The sequence below is a fragment of the Aptenodytes patagonicus genome, chromosome 7, assembly GCF_965638725.1.
Source record: "Aptenodytes patagonicus chromosome 7, bAptPat1.pri.cur, whole genome shotgun sequence".
NCBI lineage: Eukaryota > Metazoa > Chordata > Aves > Sphenisciformes > Spheniscidae > Aptenodytes > Aptenodytes patagonicus.
In genome coordinates, this window is record NC_134955.1 from 59,267,774 (window position 1) to 59,280,382 (window position 12,609).

The 12,609-nt window shown below is 44.9% G+C and overlaps 1 protein-coding gene across 1 annotated transcript in view; it reads left to right on the top strand.

Moving 5' to 3' along the window:
- The first annotated feature begins 8,204 nt into the window (after positions 1-8,204).
- The window catches only part of EML1 (EMAP like 1), a 130,017-nt gene continuing 125,612 nt past the window's right edge, over positions 8,205-12,609 (top strand). The window contains exon 1 of the mRNA XM_076345432.1: positions 8,205-8,409. Coding sequence (XP_076201547.1) covers positions 8,382-8,409 — 28 coding nt within the window. The 5' untranslated portion in view covers positions 8,205-8,381. The remainder of the gene's footprint in view (positions 8,410-12,609) is intronic.

The following is a 12,609-nucleotide window of genomic DNA, read 5'->3' on the forward strand; positions in this document are numbered from 1 at the left end:
GCTTATCAGAGAGCAACCCCAGTCAGGTGGACACCAAGCAAGCCACAAAGCAGCCCCAGCTCTGTGGCAATGCAGCCAGCTGCAGCCAGGCTGGTCAGCGTGCAGTTACAAAGGGGTCTCCTGGACCAGCTGCATCGCTTCAGTACATGGAGGAAGAGGGTTCAGTTAAGTGAAAGGATGTCACATACTTAAAGCCCCTTATCCAGCAGTCCTGCAGCAGCTGTTCCTAACCAAAATCCCAAGAGATCAGTACCAGGTGCACCATCAGCCTGTTGGGCAAAAATATTTTTCCATTCGTTGAGACTTTTAATAAAAAAGGAAAATAAAGATCCTCATATTTTCCCTGAGCATTGAATGGAAACAATTTTTTTCTCTCTTTCCTTTCTTTGATAACAATAAGCAAATTAGCTTTATTGAGAATTTCCTGTTCGCAAGCAGCACTCCAATTTGACAGCCTGATTTAGTGCGTTTCCCTGTTTGCCTCTTGCCCACTGTGGAGCAGGGACCAGGCTTCCCCGTCACCATGCCATGGCTTCATGGAGTGACCCTAGGAAAGTCACTTCACCCCCTTCCAGGATTTCCTCCTCTCCGTGCTGGCAGGGGGGGACTTCAATCCCCCCGGGGCTCTGAGTGCCTGCCACCCCACACTGTCTGACTCAGCACCAAGGTGCTGCAGCCCTCACTGTGCGTCTTAGCCCAGGCTTCCGACCTCCAGAGCTGAGAGTCTAACCACACCAAGGTGGTCTTGAATTTCTCCTTGAGGCAGCTGGAAGTGCGTGTAGTGAAAATCTTCAGTATCGGAAAAGCTAAAACAAAACCAATCCTGTTTTCAATGAAAACTGCTTGGAAATACTATTTATGTGCTATTAAAGCAGTCACAAGAGAGCTTTCCTTTTGCCCCAGCAACGTGCCTCACCCCCAGCGTGGCTTACAGAGGTCACTTACATGGTAATAATCTGCTTTATTCACTATTCCCAAGGAATATTGTCCTCTTTGCAGAAATTGCCAACAAGGTCACAGCTTCCGTTAATTGTGACTGTGTTTATTGTAAGACGGAGGCGACTCCAAATGACTAAGAATGAAAACTCCTCCCAGATCATTCCTGCTGTCAAACACCAGTGACGAACGTTTGCAAAGAAGCAAATGAAAGTGGGTTGTAAAGTGCATCACATTACAAACTTCATAGATACCCTAATGAATAATTTCCCCTGCTGTTCAACTCTGATTCCATTAGCAATTCCTTAATTAATTCTGTCTCCTAGCACAGGAGAGCTTCACTCAGTGTTGTGGAGACAGCAGCTGCTTTGGTAGAGAAGATCAGCTGGACAGATGATCAGCTGGAGGATTATCAGATCTCTTTGGTGCTCTCTTTCTCCTGCTGGTCGTTCCCAAAAGCATAGTTTGCTCCTCCTCCAAGTTTGGGATGAAACCCTGATCTTTTGGTTATCTGTTGTGGCTAACCTTGGCCAGTGATGATTTTAATGACGTACTTTCAGCTTGGTGAAAGCATCTTGCTATGCTTGACATAGCCCTGAGCAGGGAGAAAGTCTTGGAGATGAGAATGGAAATAAGATGTCATTTATTTGAAGGTAGGACTGTGTTTGGCTGTTGTAAATATTCTGCATTGGTAATGTGCTCTCCGGGCCTGGTTTTAATAAAGACTGAAGGTAGGTGAAGGTGTGGTCTCTCTCTGACTTGCGGTGCAAGGAGGAGGCTTTCACTCCCTCAAAACACATTTCAGTGTTCCCAGGATAAGCCAATAATTCAGAGTGTCTGACACCTCACCTTCCTTTTGTCACCAAACTGATATCCTTGATCATGGATGGCTGCAAATAGTCCCCAGCGCACTGATAGTACATGATAAACGCTATGGCTTTTGCCTTCCAAAAGGACGATACTGTGCCTCCGTAATTCCTCTTGGGGTTTTCCAGCTCTGAAGCCTTTGTTGGCTAACCTTGGATATACAAGCTGTCTAGGGAAGTTATTGATTACTCTCGTCTCCACCTCCCTGCCCAGTTAGGCTGATTTATAGGAATTTTGGTAGGAACCACTAAAAACCTGGCAGAGCTCATTAATTTGTGAATCTTTTAAAGACTTCACTCATTGCAGAGACCATCTGTTTGCCTGAGTGTTATTTTTTCAGCTGCTAAATCAGGTTTGCAAGACTCTCACCTTCTCCTCAAACCCACCACTTGATACCGTAATATTTACATTCAGGGCTCAACACTCTTTTTTCCACCGATCTGTGCAGAGCAAATGCAGCTACGCTCAGCTGTGCAAGACTCAATCTTAATCCCACTGAAATAAACAGCAATAATGCCATTAAAACCAGAAGCAACAAGATCAGATTGAATCATATAATTTTTCTTGGCTTTTTATGTTCACCGAGAGACTATTCAGTAACACCTGGAACATTTGCAGAGGGAACTCCCATTAACACTAATTGCAGCTGTGCATGAAAATCTACCATGTATTGATGGGAAAACAGCTTCAGCCTCGGTCCCCCTGTGCTGGGTGACTCCTGCAGAGCCTGCCAGCAAAGAGCCACTTGCATTTATCAGCAGATGCCGAAAGCTGGGCTCACGCTGTTGTGCTCACCTTCTCTCCATCCTTGTGTAAATGCATTTCACTTGAGCGCTAGGGCAGGCTCATTTTGGTACCCGGTGTGTCAGGAGACATTGCCAGCAACAACTGCAACAGCTCAGAAGCCAATTTTGTCTTTCGGATATAGTTTTTCTATTTCCTCACATAATTTCAATGGCCTTTCATAACTCCTCCCCAGAGAATGCAACTGCTTATAAATTAGATGAGACTAAAATGCCACTGAGATTCAGACTATCCACTCATTTCTTCTTCAAGATAAATCCTCTTCCAAGTCTTTGATCTTCTTATTTTATTTACTGTATATCTGCACGTTTGGATAAAATGTTTTGTCTGCGAGCCAGCAATTATCACTGGTAAGGTTCACATTTCTTGGAGATAGTTGGAATTTCTCCCCCATTTTCTCTTTGAATGTGCAAAATTATTTTCCCTGCCATTGGATTGGTGTCACCTGACATAGTTAATCTTCTAATCTTCTCTCTGGGGTGACATCAGAGGAGATGATGGAGACATTTCCTTTCTTGAATACAAAGCTCAGATTCAATTGTGACTAGTGAAAATCTTGTTAATAAAATTTAAAAAAATACAGATTAATGCAAAATGATGATATAAGTATTTATTTTGGGGGGCTGCTATTACTTTTGTATTTGTTGTTTCCTAGAGGACTGTTTTAGCTGTCAGCAGTATCTTGCCTTTTTTCACTCACTTTCCCTTCACTGGATGCACCCGCATGAGATCCTGTCAGCGCATCAGCTTCTCTTGTGATTGCATTATTACACTCCCCATCCATCAAGTTGAAATGTGAACAGAATGTGTCAGAAAACAATAATGAAATAAAATCCCAATTATTGGGGCTTGCTGGGCGCTTGACTTCTAGTCCGAGCCTCCTTGCTTTCCTCAGGGCAGGCTTCTGCTGATCGCCATGCAGAGGTTCAGGCCTGTCTGACCAGCAGCTCTGGAGTCTCTCCTCTGCCACATGTGCACGTGGCACAGCATCCCACAGACCCTGGATTTGGTCCGCTGGTCCCACAGGTACGGCCGGGACCACACCGAAGCCCCGCCAGTGACTCAGGAGATGCAGGGCTGGCAGTGGGGTGGGTGGTGGCTGGCCAGCATGGTCCCCTCTTGCTTCTCTGCACTTTATCTGGGTGCAGTTCAAAAGCTGTGGTTAATTTTATCCCTTACACTAGAGGACCGAAAGGCCCGTGCTCTCCCCACCAGCCACAGGGCTTTTCAAGGGGGGAAAACCAGTCTTTGCTAACAAATTCCTAACCATGACTCCCAGGGAAAACGGCGCTAGGAGCAAAAGACTTAAAGCACATGCTGAATTTATCCAGCTCGTCTGTCTGTGCTGGCAGGAATGTTTAGCTTGTCTGAACGTGGGTCGTGCTTCGGAACCGTCCCAGTGCCCGGGGACTGTCCCCGCCTGCAGAACCACGTTTTGGGCTCTTCAGTGCTCTGAGAGAAGGTCACCCACGTCTTGATGCCAACCTGCTTAAATCAGCCTGCAGTTTCTCTTCTAGCCCTGTGCCTCCCCTCCCCCTGCCCAGGCTGTGAATCCTCCCATACCCAACAGGCAGAAATCTCTTCACACAGCAGGAAAAAACCCAAGGGAATTTGCATAAATTAGAAGGGAGAAGCGCATTTCAGCCATTCTCTATTTAAACTGCGTGGAAATCACGCTGATGGGAGATATAAATGCCTGCCAAAGTGGGCAGTAAGGCGCTTGCTTCAATCTCACGGGAAATTGCAGATTTAATAATCAGATCGGACTTGGTTAGCTAAAGAAATCATTCTCACTTCTCATGATTTTCCTCTGCCGGGAGAGAAGAAGGCAGAGGGAAGGAGAACAATTCGTCCGTGCTCCTACAGCAGCGACGAGCTTAGCAAAGCCCTTCCGCCAGTAATGTTAGCAGGTGGCCAGCGTCTGGCAGGGCCTGAGATCCCACAGTGAGAAGGGCAGCTCCCTGCTTTTCCTACGAGGTTTGGACGAGACTGGCTTTATCCGTGGCTGAGTGAGAGGCGAGTCAGCAATAGCAAAAGCCCTGGTCCAGCTGGGAGCTTTCAGGTGGATCTGGCTCTTTGCATGGTCAGATGGCTGAGCCCATCAGGTTGTGGGGAAAATTATGACTCCCCATGGGATTTAAAATATTAAAGACCAGATTTTCAAAGGCATTTAGGCACCTAGATCAGGACCATAATGGGATGTGTAAACATCTAGGTTAGAAACTAAGTCCCGCTACGTGTCTTACACATGTAGGTGACAGATAGTATTTGGGCACTGTGTGTACTTGTACCGTTGTAGGTGCCCTGCACCCAGGTTTCCCCACATATGTCCTCTTTCCCCAGGCATATCAGCTCAGCTCCAGGTTCTAGGTATCTCAAAAGCCCTTTGCGCAGCCCAGACTGTGGGTTATCTGCAGGATTTGTGGCATAAAAAGCAAACAAGACATTTATATTTCTTCCTGGAAAGCTCCAGAGAGGGGTATGGCCACTCTAGCAAGTGCTTAAGTATTTCAAGATGCATCAGGGCGATGCAACTGTCTTCAACAGGAGACCAAATGAGTCCAGGCAAACCTTCTTTAGGAAATACTCCAGTGGCATCCTTCCATACATTACATTTACCATCCCACTCATGGTATTTGTCATGGATTTTATGCAGAGAACTATCTGTCAGGTAGTAGTAAGAAGCAGACAGATTCATGACCAGTTCTCACTGTGTGTTGAGGGATAAACATCCTTCATGTTTCTTGGAAAGCCCAAGTGAGAGCAGTTATTGACAGATATTTAGCACATTTCCCACATTAGTTTAATACCTCCTAAAATCATATGTGCTTTACTTCTCACCTTTTATTGTTTAGTTCAATTTTTGGCTTTTGCATTTTTTGCCATGACAGACACCAGGCTTATTCATAAATTCCCAAAACTTTCTCCTTTCAGACTTAAATTTTCAAGGCTTGGCCTTTCTCCAGGAGCTAGGATGGCTCTTTCCAGGCTGAGAAACAGGGGAAGTTAAAAGAAATGCTCAGCTTTACTCTGAAAAAAAAAAGTCTTATAACCTCTCAAAAATCAACATTATAACTAAAGTATCCAGGGATTAAAGCTAATTTTTTAATTGGAGTAGTCCTCATCAAAGGAAGGTGTTTGTGAGTATCATTGTAAGAATTAGGTCTGTTTTGTTCAACTTTTGACCCCATGGATAACTTCATGCTTTAGTGTTTCACTGAAGAGCTCTCCCAAGGCCAAATCCTAATAATGGCTCTGGCAGACAAGCTCTTGCCAACTTTGCTGTAATAGTTTAAGATGTGTTTGTCCTCCCCCTCAATCTTCTCTGCTGGCTTCTCTGCCCCTCTTCCAGAAGATGTTGACCCCCTGTAGCAGACTTGGCCAAGGACGACGTAATGAGGGTGACTGAGGCATAGGTTTCTTAAAATGCTCTTGAAGACGAGTTAGAGCTAAGACACCAGTCTGTGATTTGGCGTGCCTTCACTGCAGGCAATTGTCCAGCTCTGCTGGAGGGCTCTAACCTTCAGCAGAGGAGCACCAGCACACAGCTGTGAGAGGTAACTTCAAAATCAGCTGCAGCTGTTTGCTCCGTGAAAACAAGTCAGAATGGTGAGCCCTTGATCCTGCAAATACTCACGCATGTGTTTAACTTTATAACTGTGAGTAGTTCCAGGAACTTCAGTGGGGCTTGAAGTTAAATTGGCATGTAAATGCTTGCAGAACTGGGAGCCTGCGATGCACAGGGTCAAGCTAAGAAAGTTTCGATTCACATATGTTGGAGCAATACATTTCTGCAGTGAAATTGCACTGGAAGAAAAGTCCTCTGGTCTGGTTTAGGCCTTCTTCCCTTCCCAGATGTGTACTGAGATTAAGACCAGACTTCTCCATGTCTCCCTATCTTCCAGAATAGCTAGAGATGACTCCTTGAGTCTGTGGGTGGCAGCAGGATGGAGAGGCTAAGCATGATGCCCTGCACTTCTCCTCCTTGTACAGCCTCTTTGGTGAAGAGCACAGCCTGAGGCTCTGTTTCTCCCCAGAGCTGCCATCCAGGTGAGCCTTACACCAGTGAATATCCCTGTGCTGCTGCATGAGCAGACTTAGAAGCAGCCACCAACAAGGGCTGTCCCTGACAGAATGATGCCAACAGATCTTCATGCTGGCAAACCCCAGTGGCCATGGGACACCCCCAGCCCCACTTGCCCGACCCTGTGCAGGCAACTCGAGGGATGGTTTTGGGAACATGTAACTATCTACTTTTGCAGCTATTTTAGCTTCTTAGTCACTGGCCTGACATCCTAAATTAAATCCATGGCTAGCTATGCTGCTGAGTAACCAGCAGAGTATTAAAAGGCTTCTCTTCAGAGAGAAAGCAGGTAGAGAAAGCAGTGTCAGCCTTTGGGTGCTTAGACTGAAGCATCTAACTAAAACCAGCCCAAATTTTTCAGAGGTGCTGAGCACACTGAGCTCCTAGCATACTTCATGTAAATTAAGCCTTTTTTTCTTCAAGGCATTTTGAAGAAAGGTGTCCCCTGGGGCTCCAATGGCTCATTTCCCCGAGGGGCTGTGTCTGGCTATAGGCTCAGGAAGCGCTTCCCAGAGCCCCCCATAGAGCCCCCCTTGCCTCCCTCTCCTCCCAGCCCTCACACCAGCTCTGGGTCCGAAACCCTGACATTTGTGAAGGGCTCAGACACTAAAGGTCTGTGTCAGGTAAAGCCCAGGCTGTCCCTGACTGTTCCTGGGAGAAAAAGTGGCAGCAAACCACCCCCCTGGGTGTTGAGGGCACCCGCCAGGTCCCGCATATCTCTCTGCCAAGTCTACCATGGCTTTAACACTGCCAGAGCCTTTGCTTGCACTTCATTAAGGTGCCTAATGAACACACCAGTGTGTGCAGGTACTCTCTATGGACTGGACCCAGTCTGGAAATCTCATACCAAGCAAATCCCACGTAAACATTTCCAAAGATTAAAAAAACAAGTTGTAGGAGCAGCCATGAAATGCTTCACTAAGGCAGCATTAAAGCAGCATATTTTAAGCAAGCAAAAGTCATGAAGTTAAAGAGAAATCTGTGCTCACAAAGATATTATATACCGTGAAACAGCCTTTAGTAACAGTGTCACAAAAACTATCTCTCAGATATTACAGTATAAACAGAAGATCTTTTTTTTTTCTGCCTCCTTAAACAGCTAAACCCTGGCTCCTGCCCCCTCTTTGCAGCCCCTCTGCCAGCTTTGAGTATTTCTACTCAGACTCTTGTTTAACCTGCAGACCAAGAAGGTACAGAGCAAGATGTCAGAGCGTGTCCCCCAGCCCACCACCTCCCCCTTGCAGCTCCCCCGGGAAGCAGGAGTGCCCCAGCGGTGCAGCTCCCACCATCAACGCCACCGCACAGCAATTAGCCCGGTTCTCCAGTGCAGATTTGCAGCTTAGCTCTTAAAAGCTGTTTCATAAATATTCGATGGCCTTTCCGACCGGGTAATGTGCCTCTGTGACATTAAAGAGGAAACTCTGCGAAGGGGAGGGATGACAACAAATTTATCCACCAATAGCACACTCTTTTGGCACAAAAGCACATTCTTATCTTTACATCCCATAATGAGAAGGCAGGGAAGGGACTGTTGCTAAAGCTCTCTGGGTGGGTAGATGTACAGTGTAAGAGAAGGGTGGCTGTAAATTGTTAGATATTTTTTTCCCCCTGCCTTTGCAAGCAGAAGGACCCGTGCTTGTGTTCCTGCTGTGGTTTTCCTAAGCCCCCAGTGAGGAGGACTTCTCGCACGATGTCAGACTGCGAGGGACTGCCTGTGGGTAAGCGCCAGATTTATATTTACCCCGGTGTCCTGCCGACTAGTTCACATTCTCAGATTGCAAAGTCACACGCGAAGCCGCTTGCTTTTGAAGGGAGCCGGAGCCGTGGCAGGCAGAGGAGAAACTCCCTGCAACCACCACAGATCCCTATGTGGTTCCTTACGAGCCCATGGTGGAGGGCTGGCGTGGGTGGTATCGCCTGGATTTCCTCTGAAGGCACAGGGGCTGGACAGGAGGAAGGATTCGGTAATTCAGGCAGATGGTCTGAAGTGTCTGTGTCCAGAGAAATGATGGTATTGACGTGTGTAGTCTCGAGCTCAGGAAGGAGTTTCTGGGGATGGGTCCTGCAGGACCAAGCGCACTGTGTACATGTCGTGTTCATGCCTTGATAAACCTTCCCAAACGGTAACGGGCGCAGCAAGGGCAGATAAATGTAATGCGAAGGGTTTATTTGCTGAAAGGAAATAGAATTGTACTTTATTTTCCAAATAAGTGCCTTACATGTTTTGCCTATATCTGGAAAGGGGTCCTGTACTAGCACTTATGGCTGTATATGTCAAACCTTACTGAGCAGGAGAGCACGCCAGCAAGAAGCATGTTTCTCAGCTGTTTTTTTTTAACTTCTATAGGAATTGTAAGCACTCACTAGACTGTCTGCACGAAAGGAAACTCTTGTCAAAATGCTAGAGTAATTCTCTGCCAAGGCATTGTATTAATAAAGAGATGGACCATTGAAAACATTTTTCTTCTTTTTTCCTTTTGCCATGGCAAGCATTTCTCTTTTCACATCTGTATATATACATATGTACGTACACATACTATGTAGCACTTGTGTTTCACTGGCCTGTGAAGGCTGTGTGTCAGAGATGAGGATCTGAACTAAAAAGTGGGGCTGGAGAAGGAGAATGATGCCGCAGTGCTTTTTTTTTTGCCCTCTCTCTGCTTCCATCTTACAAAAACAATCCCAAGTCCCAAAATACGCACTCAAAACCAGAGTGGAAACATATAAATTATGTATATGGTGCAGAGTGAACTGCACCATGCGCAATTCCCTGTGCCGTCACACAGTTGCTATCGTTGTCTAAAGAGAGGAGAGATGAGGATGAATATTTCTTGCTTACCTTCTCAAAGGGCTGATCTGTTAACCAGCAAAGCTTCCCTTCTTCAGGCTTTGATTTTAAGGGCCTGACCTCAGTTTGCTTGTTAAGGACTCTTGAGTTGAGGGTGGGATATTTCAGGGTAACAGTGACAGTATTTAGCCAGCATCTGATATTAATGATGAAACTGATATTGAGCATGTATGGCATGTTGTGTGCAGAAGCTACTGATACCTCAATTACCTTTGCTGCTGAAAGGACCTAGGAGGTTTCCTCCAGAAAAGCGTTCGTAGATGCATGATTTGAGGGAAGGAAGCAGTTTGTAATGGGCAGGAATGAAAAGTAAAGATAAAGTGATGTTTAGAAGCGGACGTGGATCGGAAACGTGCCAGCATACGCAGAGGAAAGGTTTGTTTCTGTGCTCCCCCAATAATCCTCCCACGTCCCCCAGCCGGAGCTGGCCCTGCCTCCAGCCCAGCTCCCTGGCAGCAGGGCTCACCCTGCCTCCTGCCGCTCTGCCCCACAGCAGGCACAAATAGCCAGTCACACCCAAGTGGTCACCCTCCGCACGGACCTTGCGTGATTTTCTGGTTCATGTATGTATAGATGTGTGCGTGCATATATGCATATATAAATACACACAAAACCAGCACTGGAGATAGAAATGGTGGCACTCCTGCGCAGTTATGAAGCAATTTTAGTGAACCAGTTGCTGACATCTTGCTTTTCACAGCAAGGTATTTTGAAATGAAATAATTCTCTTTGGGGTTATTGCACTTTTACTAGCAAGTTCAGAGCTTAAAAGTTTAGCAGTAAAAACTCCATAAAAAGGGTTGCAAAAAATCAGCATCAAACTTTCTAAAATAATGATTAGTGTCCACCAGTGCAGAAATACCACTTTGCTGAATCCAATGAGCATAGTAAGGCTAGCGTTGTACTTTTAAAATCCTTGGTTTTGAATGCAACCAGATAATATAGCTGCAAAAAGTTGTTGCAGTGACAGATATCATTAGCACCGCAATGTGGCTAGAATCCAGAGCCCTGCTTATAACACAAACCGTACAGACGTATGCATGCATCCGTGTATACACATGCACACAGCTGTAAATAAGTTTAGCCAAAGCACAATATTAGTGTCAAGTGTATGTATTGCTTCACCAACCTCTTTGCAAAGGGTATGCCGCATGAACGACCTGGAGAACTGCAGTTTGTAGTTACAGTAAATCAATGCCAGAATTTTTAGACTGCTTTCAGCCTACACAAGAATGTAGCAAGAACAGCTGCATAATTGTTCCCTCGGACAAGCAACTCAGAGGGAACTGCTGAATACAGCCTTTGAATTAAATACCTGATATGAATGGATCGATATACCAATAATTTTTCAACGAGAAGCTTTATTCAGTAAGAGTATCCTACTTCTATGCTGGAAATGGTTATGCAATTTTTCAGGATGAAGGCGTTGAGTGTTTTTAAACCTCTGTTTTATGTTCAATTCCAGCGTGGCTGCACCCTTTCGCTGATGTGGAATGGAAAATCAAACATGTGATGCAAACAAAGTTTTATTTTATTGTTTGAATGTAGCACAGAAGACATAAAAAAAGGATCCTAGATGTCAGATTGCAGATTAAATGTAAGCAGGTGTGCAGTCATTTTGGACTGAATTCATACCAAAAAAGGCACTTGAAAGCATCACTATCAAAATGATCTATTAGTGAACAGAATTCTAAAATCTACACTATTAATTTCCCATTGTAACACGGGGAGATAAAGAAGAAAGAAAGATCAGTCACTTCAGGACAATGCACTCCTATTTCTTTCTCATCAGCAATTATTGACATACTGATGCTATCCATTAGTGCCAGCTACATCGATTTACTGTCATTCCTACATGCAGATAAAAGAAAAGCACATCAATTATTTAAGTGCTTCCTCTTGTGTGTATTATTTTTCTCTTGTAAGGAGACAGTTCAGTCTCCATACGACTGAACAGCTTTTCACACACCCAGCATTTTGATTAGGAATATATGAGTCATGGTGGTTCTGGTTCCTAACACAATCCTTTTGACTTCAGAAAAAACCTCTGAAGTCACACAAAGGTTCTTAAAGTGCCTCTTTCCTTATTTTCTTATTTCTTATTTCAGCCACAGACTGACTTTGAATGGCACGGGTAACTTCTTGTGGATAACATCACTGTTGCAGTAATACAAGGTATTCAGCCGTAATAGATGAAGATTATATTGCTGAAGAGGGAGTAGCTGTGAGCTGGGAGTCTCATATGTGCATACTTTCTCTGTTATTTACTAAAACAGGACTAAGAAGGGAAGAAACAGAATTGATTTAGCTTGTTCTGCAGCAGCTGGCATGCGAATCTAACTGAATGTCCTTAAAATTCCTCCCAAACTTTTATTGGCCTCGTTTCAGTAGAGGAGGAAACAAGACCTTTTATCTGAAGTATGTTCCTGACTCTTCAGCTAAATACTTCCTTTCAAAGCTAAAATTACACATTTCAAACATGTCTTTAAGACAGACTGGAGCCAATTTGCTAAAATTGGTGTTTTCAGAATCGGGATATCCCAGAAACCTACAGGAATTTAGATTTCCTGAAATTCAGCACATATTCTGCACTGTCATGGGGAGTCCATTTAGCTCAGCCAGAGAGGCTGCTAGTGAGCGAGACCTCCAACTCCCATGCTGGGCTGTCTCTAAACAGCCGCTGGGAATAAAATACGGCACAAATATATTTCTGTAACAAAAAATCATTAGAAATGACTCAGCACATGCACGAGCAGTACTCCCGTCAAATAAAATTGCCCCACTTTCACGTACTCATATTAGAATAGGACTATGCTTTAAATTAATCTTTCATCAGATTTGGTAAAAAATGTCTAGATTCTTGCAGATAACTGTGTCCCCCTTAGGGCTGGATCACCAGTTCTGCTTTGCAGTCTAAACCTTAGATAAAAGGTCTTGACTCAGACACTCATGTTGCCATGTGAGTGGTCCCACTGAATACTACTGTTTGCAGGGTGAGACCCTAAGTAAAAGGCAACACACTGAAATCACCTTGCAGAATTGCTGCAAGGAAGTGGCAAGGTTTTTTCAG